Source organism: Ricinus communis, chromosome 1 (genome assembly GCF_019578655.1).
Source record: "Ricinus communis isolate WT05 ecotype wild-type chromosome 1, ASM1957865v1, whole genome shotgun sequence".
In the NCBI taxonomy this organism is placed as follows: Eukaryota; Viridiplantae; Streptophyta; class Magnoliopsida; order Malpighiales; family Euphorbiaceae; genus Ricinus; species Ricinus communis.
The window spans coordinates 11,980,554-12,002,918 of record NC_063256.1 but is presented as its reverse complement, the minus strand read 5'-3'; the positions used below and the strand labels follow the sequence as shown (position 1 = coordinate 12,002,918).

Sequence of the window (22,365 nt, the reverse complement as noted above, 5' to 3'; positions counted from 1 at the left end):
TGTTAAGGTTCAGAAAGAAATTTTTTTGCACAAGTTTTTTCAGAAACCTATCAATTGGTAAATATGCAAGTACAAACACAATAAATTAAGGAGAATTTTAAATTTAGTATTTTAATTTTAGTGTCTAAACTATTTTTTTTTATTTAATCAAGTATTTGAATTCATTAAATATATCTAATATGGTATTTCTAATCAATTTTAAATATATTGAAGTATTTATGTATCTTATTTTATAAATTAACTTAAATATTTTTATTTAAAATAATTTCAGAATCGAGGTGCTTTAAAATTAATAATTTAATCGTGTTTTTGCAAAATTTGAAAATTTATCTGTAGCTTTTAACTTACTATTATATAGGTATAAGAAAAAGGGAATATGCTTTCAGGAGAAAATTAATTTCTAGTTTTTAGTTTTAAAAACTATTTTTTCATAAATTAATAATTTTTTTAAAAGCAGGCAATTCATATAAAATATAATTCATTAAATCAAATAAGAATTGGGATCAATTTTAAACCCCTTTTTTCAACACGTGTCCAAAACGACTGAGAGACAGTGAGTAGCATTATATGGCTGTATTGCAAGTTGCAACCACATAATCATTTGCAAGTATTCACTGGAATTACTTCGCATTGCAACCGCACGATCATTTGTGTACTGTACAGATCAGGAAATCGATCCGTGTAAGAATTAACTTCTTGGTTTAGGGCCTATAAGAAGCAGGAAAATCCCAACTTCACTTACACTTGCATTTAGAAAGCCTAAAAATAGAAAACAAAAACCAGAACTGCGTAGGAGAAAGATCAATTGGAAAATGTGGAGTGATGATGGGGAAGTGGCAAGCAACAAGCAAGTGATTTTCAAAGACTACGTTACTGGTTTCCCTCGAGAGTCAGACATGCAGGTGACTACTGGTACCGTAACGCTTAAGGTACCCAAAGGCTGTAATGGGATTCTTGTCAAGAATCTTTATCTCTCTTGCGATCCCTATATGCGAATCTTGATGACGAAACCTCAGCTTCAGGATCTCAGTGTATTCACTTCATATACTCCGGGCTCTGTAAGTTCTATTACTTTTTCAGGGGAACTGTTGCATTGTTTCTAAATTTTGTGATGTAATATTCAATTAATATTAATATTTTTTTTTCTTCAATATTTTAATTTTTTATTTGAATCTAAAACATTTAATACTTTTTAAATTTATTTTTGCTGATAATTATAAATAAAATATTCTTAATTGATTTATCGTATTAATACAGGGAACTCATAATAAATATATAAGCTTATTTCCACATATATAATTTTTAAAAAAAATCTAAAAAGATAGATTTTTCTATTATCTCTTTTGGTTTTATAAAATGATTATCTCTATTATAGAGTTAAATCTGTCACATATTTTTAGCTTATTTATAGATTAGTTTATAAGTATATTTTTGAAATAGGTAAGTGGAGAAATAATGAACAGAAAAAAATATAAATAGTTACTTAGAACTATTAGGCCACTTTGATATTTTCCTTTACTATTTTTTCTTTTATCTTTTATCCTTTCTTTCTTTTCTTTTTATAGCATTTTTTAAATTTTTGAAAATTAGTTCTATTTGTGGAAAAAAGACAAAATAAATTATGTTTCTCTTTTAACTGTGTCTCAAAAAACAAAAACAAAAACAAAAAAGTTTGAATTTAAATTTTAAAAATAATGGAAATGTCAAACTAAGCCTTAAAATATTAAAGAAAAGAAAAGTTTGGTATATAAAATCACAGTAAGCAATTAATATTAATCTCTAAAATATGTATGTTGAAGTAATTAATCTCTTCAAAATTCTTGCATATTTTCGCTGCTTTCTAATTATAGCAATTCTCTTACGGATTAAATGTTCGGCAAATTTATTTAAGGAAATTTTTTAAAAATATTTTAAAATCAATAAAAATATTATTTTCATTGTGTAAATTTTTTTTTAAAAATGCTGTTTTTTTTAAATACAATATAGTTATTTTTTTAAATTTTTTGTTGTTTTTAGTTTTTCTTTAGTTGTTTTACCAAAAAAAAAAAAAAACTAAAACCATATTTTTGATATTTTTACATAGTAAAATAAAAAAAAAATTACACCGTATTTTTTATAAAAAATAAAAAAACAAAGGTATTTTTGTTATTTTTTCTTTATTTAAATTATCATAGTCTTGATTAAACCTTTAAGTAATTAGTTAAGATTCCTTGTTTCTGAATATCAAATAGTTGGTGAAAATATATGCAGCCACTAAAGGGGTTTGGGGTGGCTAAAGTGCTGGATTCAAGACACCCTGAGTTTAAAGAAGGTGACATTGTATGGGGAACAACTGGATGGGAAGAGTATACTCTCATGACAACACCAGAGGGCCTTTTCAAAGTTCACCATACTGATGTTCCCCTTTCCTATTACACTGGAATTCTTGGTAAGATTAAGATGTAAAGGAGGAACCATGTATTTGTTATCCTCATCTATATTAATTAGTATGTCAAAGATGACTACATATGTTGGGGACAATTTATTATTAATACTTGAGTAGTGTGGCTTTTCAGGTATGCCTGGATTGACTGCTTATGCAGGATTTTATGAAGTTTGTTCTCCTAAGAAAGGAGACTATGTCTTTGTTTCATCAGCATCAGGTGCGGTGGGTCAGCTTGTTGGGCAGTTCGCCAAGATAATGGGCTGTTACGTTGTTGGAAGTGCTGGAACTCAAGAGAAGGTGATTCTTCACTTTCATTTCCATCCTTATTAGATTAACATAATCTTGAAACTATTTATCAGTTAGACGTATTCTTTTCAGGCTGATCTAGATAAGCTTTTCTTCACCTTATAGAGACTTATTTCTAGTACCCATCAATCATGACCAATTTGGATGATTTTCCAGCTTCCTTAGCTTTCGTTATAGCTCCAAGGAAGAAAAAAAAAGAAGGAATTATTGAACTTGTTGAAGAACAACAAAGGATGTTTCTTATAATTATCATCTACTTAGTAATTTTATTACTCAACTCTATAATGTTTTGGCGACAGAGTGCATACTTGTTTTGCGAAACTAATTGTCAGGAAGTTCTGAAAGCATGGTACGGAGAGTTGTTAGGTTGATATTTTAAAGAACAAGTTTGGGTTTGATGAAGCTTTCAACTACAAAGAGGAGCCTGACTTTAGTACTGTTTTAAAAAGGTTTTGTTTTATGTTGCTCCATTAATCACATATCTCCGAAATTTTATGTGATTAACATTCATAATTGTATGTGTTTCTACGGTGGCAGATACTTTCCTGAAGGCATTGACATCTATTTTGACAATGTTGGGGGCAAAATGCTAGACGCCGTGCTTCTGAACATGAATTGCATGGCCGCATTGCTCTGTGTGGAATGGTTTCACAATATAATCTTGTCAATCCTGAAGGTGTTTGCAATCTGATGTCTATCGTCTACAAACGAGTCAACATGAGAGGATTCGCAGTTTTTGATTACTATCCGCAATATCCCAAATTCTTGGATGTTGTATTGCCATACATCAAAGAGGGAAAGATAACATATGTGGAGGACATAGTTGAAGGTCTGGAGAATGGTCCTGCAGCTCTCATAGGTCTTTATACTGGTCAGAACATTGGAAAGCAAGTGGTTGCAGTCACTCATGAGTGGTAGAAGAACCTATTATGTGAATCATGCTGGCAACTGTACTAAATCTAGTAATAGTACAAGTGAAACCTGTTATGTGATTTTCATGGTGGAAGATCAATCTACCATTTATTAACGCTTCTGCTTCAGCAAATCAACAATTTAATTATTAGAGTTGTTTTTATAACTAAATATAAATTCCACACAGGGCAGATCGAGAAGTAAACTTTCAAACTTTCGTGAAGAAATTCTTAATAACTAATAGAAGTACGACACGTATGAATAAGTGTTTTACATCTTGATATTAGATGATTGATATATATTTTATTATTTAAAATTAATAAATATATGTTAATTATCTATCAACTTGTATATAAGTAAAAAAATATATCAAATCTAAATAAGAATTTTCTATATCGAAAAAAAAAATTTAAAAGAATAAAAAATAAACTGTTCAAAATTTGAAAGAACTAAATAGAACATTGAAAACGAAATACAGTAACGTGTTAGTTTTTCTTACAAAATCAAATAGCACCCGAATTCATTCCAAAGACCAGGTATTTAATAGTATTAAAATTTACATATTGAGGTATGCTCTAATAAATAAAAATAAAAATTTAAGCGTATATGTATAATAGTTTCAAAGAATAAAGTGTATGTATGATTAAACTCCAAAAATTAAGGTGCCAAAATTGCTACTAAGCAAAAAAATTTTGCAAGTCATATCTATGCTGTGAAAAATTTTAAATTAATAATTATCTGTTATTATAAGATAATATAATAAAAAATATAAAAAGCATACATATATTAAAAATTGTAAAAGGCAAAGCATCCCTGCAGAGGTTGTAATAATATACAAGAGAAGAAGACAAAGGTCAGCTCCAGAGAGGAGAAAGAAAAAATGGCAAGTGAGAATGTTGTAAGCAACAAGCAGGTGATTTGCAGAGAGGAAATAACAGGGTTGCCAAAAGAATCTGATATGCACATAACTACTATTACTATATCACTTGAGGTTCCTCAGGGATTGGAAGCTGTTTTAGTTAAGAATCTTTACTTGTCTTGCGATCCTTATATGCGAGGAGTCAAGGATAAGAAGCAAGATCGCCTATTCTACTCCTTTTCTATTGATTCTGTAAGCGGATATACTAGGATCCTTAATTATTTATCTATTTCATTTATCTGTAGTGTAGTTTCTTTTAATTATCAAGGCTAGTGACTTATTAATCTGTATGGTGAAACTCGCAGCCAGTAGTTGGATATGGAGTGGCCAAAGTTATAGATTCAGGGAGTCCAGATTTCAAAGTAGGAGAGTTAGTTTGGGTTCCAACAAAATGGGAAGAATACAGTCTCTTAACAAACCTTGATACCCTTGTTAGAATCCAGCATACTGATGTGCCTCTTTCCTACTATACTGGACTTCTTGGTGACTTCTTGGAAACTTCTTGATTCACTCAAAAGATGCTTTTACTAGAGGAATTATTAGCCGTATATATTTGCCTATTCCTTTGATTATTCTATTACCATTTACAGCTTATATATTATCATTTTCATTCCTTAGTTTTAGTTTTAATTGTTTATAGCTGTTCTAATTAGCTGTTACGATCTCATATATTTATATTGCTTGTTTGAACGAGAAAGATATAACCATTCTCTCCAATCATAATATGGTATCAGAGCTCATCTCATAATCCCTTGAGGGTTGTGTAATATGCGACAATTGAGTCATTCCTTTGCGTATGGTTGGCAATGGCCCGTTGAATTTCAAATATGCGTGGTGCATTTTTTTGAGAGAATCTGTCATGAAGATCATTCCAAACTTCACTAGTTGTCTTCATGTAAATAACACTGTTGGCTATGTCTCTTGTTACAACATTAAAAAGCCATGAAAGAACCATGTTGTTGTAGCTATTCTTTTTTTATAGGGATTTTACCGATGCTGAAGGTAGCTTGTTGCTTACCAAGCCACCCACTTGAGAAGCTAGTCGCTAGAAAGAAGTGATGAGGAAATGAAGCTGTCAATAAAGTTGGGATCATCAAAACACCAAACCATCCAATGTAAAGACGGTTTTTAGTGCTGGTTATCCAGTTACAGAAACGACCCCATAGATGAGAGTTTTGAGCTGGTTTGTTAATGGTTTCGTTAATGAAACCAAGTTTATTCTTGGCTTCAAGAGCCATGGTAATTGCAAGACTCCATTTAGGGTAGTTATCACCATTCAATTGTTGGGTGATTAGTATGGTTCCTGGATTATCTGAATGATGTATGAAATATGAAGGTGAAAAATCAGGTTCTGTTATGGATATAGAACTATTGAAAATAGATGAATTGATAGAATCATTTGTCTCCATTGTTTGAGGTTATTGGTCTCTTGACCACTACTACATATATAGGTAGGATAATTATTGTAGGTAGAGAGCTATAAAGCACGCCTCGTTGCCAAAGGATATACTTAAACTGAAGGCATCGATTACCATGAGCCTTTCGCCCATCACTAAATTGGTAAGAGTTTGAACCTTATTGGAAACCAGAAAATCCAAATTTCTAGAATCAAAATGCCATAAGAAACCAGGAAATCCAAGTTTTCATCAAGATGGAAATCACACAAAATGTGATACTGCTAATAAGCCAATTGTTGCTGCCATTGAAACCACCACAAGTGGACTAGTCCTACCATTTACCTAAGACCAAATTCAACAACTTCTTGCTCTAATCCAGCACTCTTATCAACTTCGCAGATATGTCTTTAAATTTGCCCACCAAATATGATAATTGGGTTACAGATTCTGGATGTACAGATCATATGACCTATGATCCGAACATTTTAAATGATATAAAAACTTATAAGGGTTTACCTATAACACTACCAAATGGTGAAAAAGTGTCAATATCACATATTGGCTCACGAAATATTATAAATAATATAATATTAAAAAATATTTTATGTGTTTCTTCTTTTAAATTCAATTTACTATTTGTTAAGAAAATTACTAAAGACTTCAATTTTATCGTTCAATTTTTCTCTAACTATTGTGTATTTCAGAACCTACAAATAAAGAAAGTGATTGGAATGGGTAAAGAATATAGTGGTCTTTATTATCTCAATATTCAGCCTGCACATGTTACCTCTTGCTATTGTTCCTCATCATGTGGATTTATAGCATTGGCGTTTTGGTCATCCAAGTTCTAGTACTTTATCTATATTTTTAAATTTAGATTCTAATATTTCTTTTTCTAATAAAAAAATTCATGCACTATATGTCCTTTATCTAAACAATGTCATTTACCTTTCTCAACATCTACAATTACTGGTGCATGTTATTTTTTAACTATAGTAGATATTTTTCTCGTGCTACATGGGTCTATTTGATGCAGCAAAAATCTCAGGCCTTTTCATATCTTCAAATTTTTTTTCAATGGTTAATACTGAATTTAGTATTTCCGTTAAGCAAGTATGTAGTGATAAAGGTCTTGAGTTTTTTAATATTATTAGTAATACTTTTTTTGCTTCTCTTGATATTATTCATCAGCATAGTTGTGCTCACACACCTCAATAAAATGGGATGGTAGAGCACAAACATCGTCATTTGCTTAATGTTGCACGTGCTCTTCGATTTCAAGCTAACTTACCATTAAATTTTTAGGGTGAGTGCATTCTTACTGCAACTTATTTAATTAATCGAACTCCTTCACAAATGCTCTGTAGAAAAATACCACATGAGTTGTCATTTAATAAATTACCCACTTATAAATGTTTGCGCATTTTTTGTTATTTATGTTATGCTCGTAATATTAATGTTCAGCATAAGTTTGACAATCGAGCTCTTCTTGTCATATTTATTGGATATCCATTTGCTCAAAAAGGTTATAAGACTTTTGATATTCAAACACAAAAAATTTATGTAAGTCGTAATGTTGTTTTCCATGAAAGTATATTTCCTTCTAAAATATTTGATACCAATAATATTTCAACTATACCAGTAGCCGTCCAAGATTTTAGTCCTTCTCCTCCAATAATTCAATCACCACCATATCCCCAATCCAATAAATCTTCTTCACCAATCATTTTTTATTCTAGCTCCACGACAGATCCTGAAAATATTTCTCCTGTTGATTCTATTTCTCATACAGTGCAAACTGGAACTGGTCACCCACAAAGAACTATAACACTACTTAAAAAATTTAATGATTATTACTACTATAATGTCCAATCATCTCCATCGAACACCAAATATTCTTTACAGAATTTTCTTTTCTATAATAGATTTTTAAAATCTCATTACACTTTTCTTAGTTCTTTATCTTCTATTATGGAACCCACTACTTTCTCTCAAGCTGTGCAGGTACCTAAATGGCAAAAGGCAATGGAGATTGAGCTCTAAGCATTGGAACATTCTAATACTTGATCTTTAGTTCCTTTACCAACCAACCAAACATCAATTGGTTGTAAATGGGTCTACAAGATTTGACATTCTGATGGTAGTATAGAGCACTATAAAGCATGCCTCGTTGCCAAAGGATATACTCAAACTGAAGGCATCGATTACCATGAGACTTTCGCCCTTGTCGCTAAATTGGTAACAGTTTGAACCTTATTGGCAGTAACAACGATCAAGACATGGCCATTATATCAATTTGATGTTCAAATACCCACGGATTTGCTGTTTGCTTACTGGCTTCAAATGAAACGCCTAAGGGGTTCCCTTTGAGCCTTTTTACATGGTGATTTACAAGAAGATATATACATTTTATTACCTCTTGGACATCCGCATAAGGGGGAGAAAAATATATTTGCAAACTTAACAAATCTCTTTATGGCCTCAAACAAGCCCCTCGAAATTGGTTTGACAAATTTTCCACTGCCTTAATTTCTATTGGTTTCTCTCAATCTCATGTTGATTACTCTCTTTTTATCTTAAGACAAGGGCCTTTATCTCTTTTTATTTTAGTTTATGTTGATAACATTATTGTTACAGGAAATAATTCTAATGCAATAATGGAGCTTAAGTCATTTCTCTTCAATAAGTTTTGGATTAAAGATTTGGGTCTCCTTAAATATTTTCTCAGAATTAAAGCTGCTCGCTCACCAACAGGTATTTATTTAAGCCAAAGAAAATATGTGGTTGATTTGCTTCATGATTGTGGCCTCACCGGTGCCCATATTACCGACACTCCTATGGAACAACATCTCAAACTTAATGACAAAGATGGTCACCTACTAGAAGACCCATCACTCTATGGACGCCTTGTTGGTCGAGTCATATATCTTACTATTACAAGGCCGGACATCACCTTTACGATCAATGTTTTAAGTGATGACTATGCATCAACCTCACAAACCTCACCTAGATGTTTCTCGTCGTCTATTACGATATCTCAAGAAAACATCGGGTCAAGGGATTCTTGTACCTTCTAACAGCTCTATCTTACAGGTTATAGTGATTCTGATTGGGTAAGTTATCCCATATGACACGATGCTCTACTACCGAATTTGTATCTTTCTTGGCTCTAGTCTTATATCATGGCGAAGTAAGAAACAATCAATTGTCTCTCACTCCTCAACAGAAGCCGAATATCATGCCATGGCTATGACAACTCAAGAAATTGTATGGCTTCACACATTACTTCAGAATCTTGGCATTGTCCTTTCAGCCAACACTATGCTTTATTGTGATAACCAGGATGGTCGTCATATTGCTACAAATCCGGTTTTCCACGAACAAACAGAACATATTGAAATTGATTATCACATCGTTCGTGAAAAGCTTCAGAAAGGACAACTCAAACTTCATCCTATCTCCACTGATGATCAAATCGCTAATATCTTTACAAAAGCCTTAAGTAAAGACCAATTCCTTAAACTTCACACCAAGTTGGGCATCCTTAACTTACATGCTCCAGCTTGAGGGGGAGTATTAGCTGTATATATTTTTCTATCCCTTTAATTATTCTATTACCATTTACAGCTTTTATTTACCATTTTCATTCCTTAGTTTTAGCCTTGATTGTTTATAGTTGTTGTAACTAGCCGTCAGGATCTTATATACTTATATTTTTTATTTGAATGAGAAAGATCATAATAGGAATAAGTTTTTTAGCCGTGTTAGTGTTGTCTTCTCATAAAATTTAACTCTGTGAAAGTCCAATTAATCAAAAAAAGAAGGAAAAACTGTAGGAATTAAAGAAAAAGATTGCTTTTCTTTGGCTACGCAATCACTAATCATAAAATTTTGAAATGTCTTAATGAATGAAGGAATGCCTGGCCATACTACTTATATTGGCTTCTATGAAATATGTGCTCCCAAGAAAGGAGATCGTGTCTTCATTTCATCAACATATGGTGATATCGACCAGATTGTTGGGCAAATGGCAAAGCTCATGGGTTGTTATGTTGTTGGCAGTGCTGGTAGCAAAGAAAAGGTATGGTTCCCTTGCCACATGCCAATTTCCTGCAAAATTTGATGGTCTCTAATTTCACCTACCCAGAACTTATATATATAAAAATAATACTATATATTTTGTCTACTTATTTTATAATTAACTATTTTTGGTGACAAAAAGGTTGATCTCCTGAAGGGCAAATTAGGATTTGATGATGCTTTCAATTATAAGGAAGAGCATGATCTGGATGCAACTTTGAAAAGGTCAGTTTCTGTTGAAGAATGAAAACCAAAATAGAAGAATACACAGGCTATTAGGAAAGGGAGTCTCAGAGACTGTACAAGCAGAAAGCTTATACAGGCTTTTCCTCGTAGACTCCTAGAAAAAAGAGCAACATTTCCTGCTTTGAAGAAAATGTCACTTCGACTTTACCTAAAAAAGAAAGGGACGTTGACATAGGCCTAGGACAATTGTTAAAATAAAATTTAGGCAACTGTTGAACATTGTGTATATATGAATAAAAATAAGTCACTTATAATCTCAGAATCATATACAGAAAGCAATACATCATTGATCATTATTTTCACAGTTTCTATATAGAACATGAAATCAAAAGAAAAAGGTTGACAGCAACTTTGCTATAAAATGATTATTTATACAATTTTTGTAATGAGAGTTTGTACTGTAGCTACGTCTTCTTGGACCCTAATAAAATATAAGTTAATTCTAACCACATCAGATGTGTACACCGCAGCGAATACTGTTGCAAGGAATAGTACCCTGAAAAATATAACATATTCCTAATAATTCTAGTGAGTTAGACGCGCCATGGGTCATCACAACATTATTAGTTGTTATTCCATAACTTATCACACTGATAAATGCCCTGATCAAACAGTTGCTCACATGAGTCACACCCAAATGTCTGCTAAATCTACTACAGATATTTTCCTGAAGGAATTGACATATACTTCGAGAACGTAGGAGGGGAAAAATGCTAGACCCAGTGCTTCTTAACATAAGACTTCAAGGTCGAATTGCTGCAAGTGGAATGATCTCTCAGTATGATCTTGCTCAACCTGACGGCATAACCAACTTGATGCAAATGGTGTATAAGCGAATCAAAATGCAAGGATTTTCTAGTTTTTGATCACAATGATTCGTATCCTGAGTTCTTGGAACATGTGGTGCCTTATGTTAGAGAAGGAAAGATTAGTTACATATAAGAAGTGAACGAAGGCATTGAGAGTGGGCCTGGAGCCTTAGAACGCCTTTTCAATGGCAAGAGTACTGGAAAAGGGGTCATTGTCGTTGCTCGCGATTGATTTACCGATTGGCATTTCCTTGTGCATATGTTCTTGAAGCTTTTCTTTGTGAGTTACTAAGTGCAATTTAATGAATAAGAAATCTTGTATCTACTGTAAAATTTGGTGTCTCCAGCTAATAGTAATAAAGTTCTTCCCTAATTTCTCTACAAGTGTTCTGTTGGTTATTTTTCCTGATAAAATTCCTGAAAACCAATAAAGTGAGAGAGCTTCTATTTGCAAATGTACATCATTAATGTTCTTTACTTCAAATTTTCCTTTTCCATTTTCTCTTTGGACAATCTTATTTGTCTTAGAGAAGGGATGAATTAGTGAAATAGGAATCTTTGACATCCATGCCTAATTAAGTAGTCTTATATTTACCATTTGAGGCATTAATTTTAAATAATATTATTTTTTTGATTATTCAGTTGTATTAATATAATGATATACCTTTATTGACCCATTTACACTTGGATTCAAACTTAGACACTGATGGAAGGGAAGATGATTCAAGAGGCTGTTGCTTAGCTAATATGGTGTTTCTCCTGTCCTTAACCGCAAAACCATTGATGCCAGTTATGTACTAATACTCCATAGTTTCATCTTGTATAATTTAGATTAACAAGTTTGAATTCATGTCTCAGAGGAGCTAGAATTACAACTGAAACATAGGGAAGTGTACCATTCATTTGTTAAGAGTCAAGATTAAGGAAAGCCAAATTCTTAAAAATGACAGATCTTTTGCCAAATGACAAATATAGTTGACGAAAATCTCAATTATAAGTCAGCTGACTTATCTGCCACACATACTAGAAGAGTTTCAAGAAACATCTATTTATGTCTTGGCTTAGTTTGGCTTGTGATAAATCAAGTGAGCTCAAATTGCAAAGATTCTTTATTAATGACAGAACCCCTCCTTCAAATTTTAGATTCATTGTAAAACAGAGTCAAGATTAATGAGAGAAGTCAAATTTCCAATGCCTTTCAGATCACCTCGCAAACTCTTCCAATAAACCGCAAAACCAGTTCGGCATTATAGAATTGAAATAACTGACAAACAAATCTAAATTTCTAATAAGTGAAGACATGCTCTGGAAGTCCTCAGGAATTGGACCTTGAAAATTGTATCCTGAAAGATCAAGAGAACATAGTGATTTTAGACGAAAAACCCAATTACTTGGAATAAAAGAATCAAGAAAATTATTCTATGATAGATCAAGAATGGCAAGAAAGGAAGCATCAACATTGGAGAGGGAAGGAACATGACTAAATGGACACCTTGAGAGATGGAACTCTACTAGAGAAGAAATTGTATTAACTACACTCAAACCAATTTAGAAGTATTTGTGCAATGCAAAAACATTAAAAGTCATTGAGAAACTAAATGCAGATTTGGATACAAACACACGGTATATTTTACATGACAATTTTACATAGACGTATGTATCAACCTGGTAAGGATATGAAGCAAATTACATGAGAAAATTACATATATTGCATAAAAGGACCTCAAGCATCAGACCAATATATGTCCATTTCTCCCACACTGTCAGGATCAGAAACACCTAAAGCCTTCCAAACCGCTTTTGAGGCATCTACAATATTGTTAGGACAAGGGGGCTGATAATCATGATCCGAATCGCATCCCATGGTAGAATCGCATTCATCTACTACCTTGGCCTTGACACTTTGTCCATTTCCATGGATCATAATATAGTTCAAGCACCTACTCTTGTTGTCAAACCATCCTGTAGAAAGTGCTACCACCAGCTCATCATCTGAATGATACTGATTATCACATTCAGATGGGGCACCACCATCACCCCCAGGTGCAAAGCTGTTCACTGTTAGTGTTGCTTTTGTGTGACCAGTCACCGGCGGTGAACACTTGTAAGTGGTGTACATCTTGCCCTGTACACAGCAATCAGAGTCATTTTCTCGATTGCATTGTCCTGGAGGAGATTTTCTACCTCTTATCTTGCCGCTTGGTCTACAAGTTTGAGACTCTACGCTGCTTACAGCAAGAAACATAAAGCAAATGAGAAAAACCTTGGAGCAAGCTTGCTTCTTCATTTTCGTTTTCTTCTTTCGTTTGTTATATTGTTTTGTGGTGGTTTGGTGTGAAGAAGATCAATTGGGCTATAATGCCTTTATATAGAGGCGAGTTACTCAAAATCACAGCTGTTTTAATGTGAAATGAGGACAATTTTGTGTTCGTTTCAATTAAAGAAATCTACCCATTTCTGTTAAGATGAAATGCAATTCATTGACCGTATAAATCTTTTCATATCAAATATAAATACTTTAGTTTAATTAATTTATAGTGTGTCGTAGTCAAAATTTACAGAGATAGTAATTCACCTCAAGAGTTGTAACACAGTTGCATACTCAGAACTCGTAATTGCAATTTTAGAATTCTAACAGATTTATAAGCTAAAAACTCAAATTCGAAATCTTAATAAACAAAATTGTACAAATTTAGAAGCAGGGAATGTATTGGTTGATGGAAAGTGTTGACAAAACAGAGTTAAAACCCAAAATTACTACTTGGATTGTCTGTTGTAACCATAGTTTTGTATTGGTCGTACATGATATTATCTTTTGATATTAAAAAATAAAAGCCGGAGTTGGAAATATAAGAGGATCTAATTAACTTAAACGGCACAGACGTAAGAGTAAGGCTTTATTATCAAAATAATTAATAATATTTTTACTCTCCCATAGCATTAGAATCTAAAATCATGAGAACTTTCAGATGTGGCTAAACCTCAAACCAGGTTCAATCTTTCAGTATACAAGTTTTCATAACAAAATTTTTAATTCGCATTTTTATAGTTGAACTCATTTAAAAATAATAAAATTAAAAAAAATACTATTATTTTCGAAAATTCTCATAATTTATAATTTTAATTTTATATTTCTTAAAGTGAATTAATATTTTTTTTTATGTTTGTTTCCGTTAGCTATTAGCTTTTTTTTGTTTTTGTTTTTTTTGTTAATCATTCCATACTCAATTGATAACTTTTTTTTATATAGTAAAAATTAAAAAGCCTATTTTATTGGTTTGATTTAAAAATAAGTTGGTTTTTAATTTTTTTATTATTATTTTTATAAAAATTTGATGTGCTTTTTTTAGTACTTGCAAGTGCACGAACCGTTCCGATAGTAAAGGTAAGTTCACCACGAGGTCGATCTCTCAAGGAATTATGAGGCCACTTATTATAAAGATTAATTATCAACACAAAACAATAAAAGTAAATCTAAACACTTTAAATCGTATGTTTGAGAGCATAATGGTCATAAAGTAAAATAACTAAACAATAAATAAATATGCAATGCAAATGTAAATGCATATGATCTAAAACTATATGCTAAAAATAGTATTTAATCTAACCATTTATTTAGTAATCTCCTTGGTTTACTTTAAGTCTAGATGTAATAAATGAGATGGTGATGTGCCTTTTCCCTAAATCACTCAAACTAATGATGCAACTTAGGTTTTTTATACCAACATAGATTAAAGTAAAGATGATGTTTCTAATACTTTTAAACCTAAAGATTTTTATAACAATTACTATTGCTAAATTAATATGATGGTTAACTAACAATAATAACTGAAACTAATAAAGATATGAAGGTAAAGAAATTATTTATTAAATAAATAAATAGCAAGGTTCATACAAAAGTAGAAAGACTAGACTAAATACTTATGAAAACTAGCCTAACATATTTAACCCACTTATCATGGTATTAAATAGAAAGACAGAAAATAAGAAAGTAAAAAGCTCCCTCAAGATCTAAAATTTCTTCAAGTAGGAAGAAGATTGGTCATCAGTCTCCGCTTATTAAAAAGCTCCTCAGATCCTAAAAGAACAATGAAAACTAAAACTAAAGTGTTTATGAAGAACTGTAGAGAATTATGGAGAGAATAATGGTAGCAGGTGTAGAGTGCAGGTAGGAGAAAACTTCCCTCCTTCTTCCTTCTTCTCTTTAGGATTTTGCAGAGATTTATATAGAGGAGAGTCCTCCTCTCAATAAATCTCTCTAGAAATGAGTATACTAATATAAATCTATCTAATACATAAGACTTTAAGTATCTTAACCTCCACCAAATACTATCTCATAAATAACTCTTAATATAAATCCTAATAATTATACAAAATGACTAAAATATTCTTTGGGCCTTATAATTAGCAGTCCATGCGTCTTAATCTTGGGTCTTGACACGAATATGTCCCATTAAGCTTCTTTTAGCTTCATATTTTTTTCTTTTTGCTAATATTTCTGAAAATAGACAATTAAGCTTAAGTGAGGCAAAAGCACATATTTTCACCATTTTATATATAGAAATATATCATTAAAGCTTTGAAATTCCTTTAAATATCTATACATAATTTGGACCAATTAAAATTCCCACTACAAAAAATTATTACTATTACTTGATTGATTTAGGTTGAGTATCAAATCAAAAGTTTCAATTTTAAACATAATGCAAAAAGTTTGTCGAAAATTAACAATTCATTTATCAATATCGAGAAGAATACGAAAATTTGTCAGAGCCCTTTTAAAGTTATTTATTAAACAGGAATATTAATTATCATAAATCTGCAAAGTCAGTCTGAAAACTATAATTTTTCTTTTCTTTGAAGGCTTAGCTATTACATAAACTTTCTTCTTTAAAATGTGGTGATAATGTTTGTGTAGGTAATTTCTCTCAAAGGCATTGATATATGTTTTGAAAATGTTGGTGGAACTATTGCTTGATGCAGTGATATTCAACATCGAAATTCATGGACGCGTTGCAGTATATATGGTATGATGTCACAATATAATCTTGATCAACCTGAAGGAGAATATACTGTTTGATAAATCTTACTTTAAAACGTATCCAAATGGAAACATTGTTGGCTTTTCTATTACTATCACTTTTATCTTGGAAATGGTTTTGCCTAATATTATAGTAGGAAATAATGTATATGTAGAAGGAAAAGCTGAGGGGTTAGAAAACAGTCCAATAGCCTTGATGGGGCTATTTTCTAGGCAAATTATATTATGGACCATAGTATATTGTGCCCTGTGTATTCCGTGACCAAAATGGTGATGTTTTATTTAAATGATGGAGCAGATTTTAAATGGCACGTGTGAGAGGATTCTTTTTCCAAAATAACGCCCTATCTTGTTTTTACAATCTATATCAGAATCGTGAGCTATTTTTTTATTGTTTGGCTCTAGTTTTTCTTTTTCATTCTATATTCTTGATCATTCAAACCTTCATTCTCTCATTCATAATTCTACTATTTTTCATTCTTTTATTTATTTCTTCTTTTCTTCTCATTGATAGATTTGCATATTCTTATGATCTGAAATTCTTCATTCTTTCATTTTTGTCGAACAATTGATTGATAGAGGTAGAGGATTTAATAAATAAAAATCTAAAAATTCTGAATCAACAAAATTTTAGTACAGTTGAATTTTCAACTGTAAATCTGGATTCATCATCAAATACAGGTAATAATATATATGTTGTTTGTTTTAAATTGAAAAACATAGATGCAAGTTGTTAAAAAAATATTATGCTTATTGTCTAAAAACTACAGATTCATAATACTCATAATTCAGTTTCATTGTCAAAAAGGAACATGTTCATTATGTACAGGATTTCGGTTCATTATGCTTGCATTATGGGTTCATTATGTTTATACTATAGGTTCATTATGTTTGTACTATAAGTTTATTTGATATGCAATACGGGTTCATTATTTACAACATTTAGGTATATTATGTTTATAGTACATGTTTACTGTTGAAATAAAATAGGTTCAATATGTATTAAACTGAGTTTCAATATTTTTTCTATTTTTACAGTTGATAATGATAATAATGCAGTTGTTAAGAATTTACTTGGACTGTCTGCGAAATATATTGGTGAAGTTTATGATTTATACAATGAGTATGCATTCGGAGTTGGTTTTAGTATTAGAAAGAGTAAGCAAAGATATAGAGCATATGGAAAAAGAATATCAATGAAAAGATTTTATTGCTTAGAGGTTGGAGAAAGACAAAAGATAGTAAAAGAAAATAAGTGCTATTTGAAACTTGATATTCGATCTAATTGTAAAGCATTTATTTAGTTTGATATTGATGAAAAAGGAGTTTGGACTATAATAAAATATTAAAAAAATAATCACGAGCTATGTCTATTAAGTAAAACTTAATTTATTTCATTCACATATATGAGTTACACAAAACCAGCTGAGTTATCTTAAGCATCTAAAGAAAAGTGGAATTGTTGTTACTAATGGTATTAACTTGCTAAAAAATCAATTTGGATGATCACTATTTATTGCTTTTACAACTAGATATGCTTATAATAATTTACCATTAGAGAATATGAAGAAATTGAATGGCAGCAATTTGAATGCATTGATTGAGATATTTAGAAGAAGACAGTCAAATGAAAAGGACTTTTTCTTTGATTTTGAGGTTGATGTTGATGCAAGATTATATAGTTTTTTTTTTAGAGATGCTCAAATGAGATAAGATTATGAGATGTTTGGAGATTTGTTAGTCCATGATACCACATGTCGCACCAATAAATATGATATGATATGATTTGTGGTCTATTTATTGATATGAATCAGCATTGTATGAATGTAATGTTTGGCTGTGGTTTTAGTCCTTTATTTGGTTGTTACCTTTTTAAGATCTATGGAAGGTGAACATCACAAACAATAATGACAAATCAATCTACTCATATGGCTGCTGCAATTTATATGGTGTTTTCAAACTTACGTCATAGACTTTGTATTTGGCACATAGGAGAGAACTCAAAGAAGAACATCAAGTGCTTAATGAACCAACAGTTTACATTTAATGAATCAATATATAATTTTTAATAAACTGCATATACAAGCACATATTAACATGATGAACCTGGATAAGAAAACCAGTGAACCAATAGTTATTGTTAAATGAATTTGCATCTCATTTTTAAACGCCATAAAATATTACTAATCATGTTAGAATAAAATGATGAACCTGTAAAATGAACTCAATGAAGGTACAAGAGTTAGATAATGGACCTATATAATTAACATAATATTTTTATAAACCTACTCATCTAAAATTACATTTATGTAACACTCATCGATTTTTTTTTAAGTATAAAAGAAAAGAATTATATTTATGTAACATACTCGTCAAAAAAAATTTCACATTGCTCATTTGCGGGAATGCCTTTAACTTCAACAACTGGTGTTTCAGGTTCAAAAAAACTTGTTGAGCCTGTTCAGCTATAGCAACATCAACTTCTACAGCTATATCAGTTTCTTTCTCTTGTTGATTATTTCCATCTTTTTCTTTAAGAGTGAAGCCCAAAGAGAATGAAGGAGCATCATTACCTTTTGCTACATGGTGTTTTTGTGTCTTATTGATTGCTTTTTCAAGTTTTGCAACTGCATCAAGGAAACTTGGATCATTGAAAAAGCCATCATCATCTGTATCATGTTTTTCAATATCAGTATCGGCTTCTTCCTCTCCCTATGAGCTTGAAACGTTGCTGAACATTTCAAATATGGAAGTGAATATTTTCTTCAATATTTCACTCCATCTCCGCCATCACTTCTCTAAACTCAACCACCGTGTCAGCCATTTTCTTTAGAACAACATATACTTTTTCCACAAACTTCTATAGGAATAAAACCTTATTCATCTATAGTAATGAATAAAGATACATAATTTAATGAACATGTGTGTAGATTATATGAACCTAAGTTTTATGAATAATTATACAAAATAAATTTACCTTCTTGACATTGTAGATTTAAGAATTCCAGCTCTTTGGTTTACATCATCTTTACTTTCTTCTATTTCATCTTTGACATTCTTGATTTTGTCTATAAACTTTTCCTTTTCCAAATCCACCTGTTTGGAGTTCTTCTTTGACTCTCTTATTAACACTTTAAGTAGTCTAGGAAAAGAGTATTGTAAACTTTCTATTATGATCATCTCTTAATTTGAAAACAACTCTGTCTGAGTAAGGAAGCTGTTCATTCAAGAAAAAAAAAATTAGTAATGAATCTAATGGACATATATGTATACAATAATGAACTTATATGTATTACCTAATGAACCTATGTGTATAAATTAATGAACCTATATATATAACCTAATAAACCTATATGTATAACTTAATAAATATATATGTATAAACTAATGAACCTGCAGTTATTAACTAATGAAACCACAAACAGATGTAGAGTACAATTATCAATAAGAATGTGAAAAGTCTAATGAAAAAACCATCTAGTTTTTTTTTTCAGTCTTGAACGTATTATACCAGGATTTTTATGGTGTAATGACACTAATTGAACTTCTTAATTTCATTGATATTGATTAGAGAAAATAGAATCTTGTAGTTGCATTTTCTACTCTGTTGGCCCTTCAGCATAGTAGAGACAATAAAAATAGTAAAATCTCTCTTGAATTCATCATTATGATCTCCTCTATTCACTATTTTATCAATCATACTTCTTGTTATAGAACTACCAGAATTTATAGCCCATCTTTTCCTCCATTCTTTTAGCAACTAATTATATTCATCGCTACCGTTGTCCCCTTTAGCTTCTACAATGACTTTAGGACCACGAGGAATATCCAATGTAGAAATTAGATCCTCCTGAAGCAACTTAAGTTCTTCTTTTCTAAAACTAAAGCACACTTACAGAATCAAAATTCTCCATAACGTATCTACTTAACTGTCCATGACATTCACATAGCATAGCCAATGCCTTCAACTACCTGACGTTGCTCCGGTGACAGTCTCTTGATCATGTTGAACAAATCAAATGGAGACATTCTAGTGGATAAGACAGATCTAACCTCATTTTCTTTCTATTTTCTAAATCATGATTTAGATGTCTCTTTTGGTAATTGTTCTTCAGAAGTAGAATCAGTGTCCTCATCTGATTCTTTTGCAGCCATTTTCTTCTATTTATCCATTATTGAGCGTGTTTTATATCTCTTGTTATGCTCTTGAGTTTATTGAGCCATAGGAACCTCTTTTTTTTTTTAACATCTTTACTCACATCAGCAACAACAACTTGCTTTTATTTATTTTGTTGAGCAATGCCCCTTTTCTTTTCCAACACCATCAGTAGTTTTATTCTTGATAACATTAGTTAGAGGAACATCCCAATTTGTGTTGTCATTATCAGATTCCTCAATTCTAAATCTTGTATCTGCCCTTTTAAATTCTTTTTGCTGAACTTTTTTCTCTGAGATGTTTTCTCTACCCATTTTTGTCCAGCAAAATAATCATTATTAGAAATAAGAACTAATAATTCAATAAATGGATTTTATTAATAATGAACCTTATATGATTAACAAATGAATCTGTAACTTTTAACTAATGAATATACTATATGTGCATAAAAACAAATATGTATTTATAGGTTATAATAATCAGGTTCATTATCTTCCAACTCAATATTCATCAAATTATCACTTGAGATTCATCAAATTTTTAACATGTGGAAACAACATATTTATTATTCATAGGTTATAATAAACAAGTTCATTATCTTCAAATTGAAGGTTCATCAAATTATTACTTGAGGTTTATCAAATTTTTAACATGTGGAAATAACATATTCATTATTCATAGGTTATAATAAATAGATTCATTATCTTCAAAGTGCAAGTTCATCAAATTAATATTTGAGGTTCATTATTCATTGGTTATAATAAACAGGTTTATTATCTTCAAACTACAGGTTTGTCAAATTATCATTTGAGGTTCATCAAATGTATTAACATGTTGAAACAACATATTCATTAGTGATAGGTTATAATAAACAGGTTTATTATCTTCAAACTACAGGTTTGTCAAATTATCATTTGAGGTTCATCAAATGTATTAACATGTTGAAACAACATATTCATTAGTGATAGGTTATAATAAACAGGTTCATTATCTTCAATCAGCAAGTTCAACAAATTATCACTTGAGGTTGATCAGACGTTTTATACATGTCAAAAGTAACATACTTATTTTCCATAAGTTATAATTAACAAGTTCATTATCTTTAAATTACATGCTCATCAAAGTATCATTTGAGGTTCATCAAATGTTTTATACAACAGAATCATTCAAAAGATTTTTGAACGTATGAACTGAGTTTCATCAAATATATTACAAAGAGTCATATGCCTATAAATGAATAAAGGAAAAAAATGAATAAAAAATAAAAAATAAACATGCATTAGATGTTTATACTTTTTTTATATTATAAATAAATAATAGCCTATTGATCTAGAACTTCATGTTTTTCACTAGTAAATAAAATGAAGAAAACATACATTGATCCATATTTAATAGAGTGTGATTTCTCTCCCTTTTTCCCTTATCTTATTGATGGATACTCTAATATTAATTTTTATATTTATTATAATTGTTGATGATATGAGTAGAGAAAGGACCAACTCTTATTCATAGACTAATGGTGGCTTTCCATCAAAGCACCAATGGTTACAACCTTTCATGTTATAACTTTTACCAATAGTCATAATTATTCAATTCACAACCTTTCATTAACCAATAGAATCTAATCACTAATATCTTATTATAATTATATGAGTCATTAATTTCTTACATTCTCCCACTTGGCTCATATAATTTAATAAGAACATAAAGTGCACAAAAATCAATATTAAATTCTTTTTTACATTGGTTATGACATGATATCATTATTAAGTAGAAATGTTAATGGGTCATAGTGATCATATGTCATTTTATTGACATAGTCCCTTCCATATACCACAACACTAATTCTCAACTTCACATGATCTTTAATAAAAATAACATTAATAGTATAAAATTAGTGTCTTTATTTCAAGACTGTTCCTGTCTATATTACTTTAAAGCAATTATGTATACCAAATAGAAAACAGAAAAATCAGAAACACATAATTGAGCTCAAAGTGTCAAATATATAAACTTATAATAAACTTGATAAAATATTAGTAATGACGTCTAACAATGCCCATTCTTACAACAT

The 22,365-nt window shown here is 30.8% G+C and overlaps 1 protein-coding gene and 2 pseudogenes across 1 annotated transcript; 2 read left to right on the top strand and 1 right to left on the bottom strand.

The window, feature by feature from the left end:
- The first annotated feature begins 618 nt into the window (after nt 1–618).
- LOC8279673 lies at nt 619–3,758 on the top strand (annotated as a pseudogene).
- A 222-nt stretch (nt 3,759–3,980) lies between these two features.
- On the top strand, nt 3,981–11,326 carry LOC8279674 (annotated as a pseudogene).
- A 1,360-nt stretch (nt 11,327–12,686) lies between these two features.
- Nucleotides 12,687–13,408, bottom strand: LOC8279675 (kiwellin-1). Its single transcript, XM_002529771.2, has one exon. It carries the CDS (start codon nt 13,379–13,381, stop codon nt 12,818–12,820), a length of 564 nt encoding a protein of 187 aa, XP_002529817.1. The 5' UTR covers nt 13,382–13,408; the 3' UTR covers nt 12,687–12,817.
- Between the last annotated feature and the right edge of the window lie 8,957 nt (nt 13,409–22,365).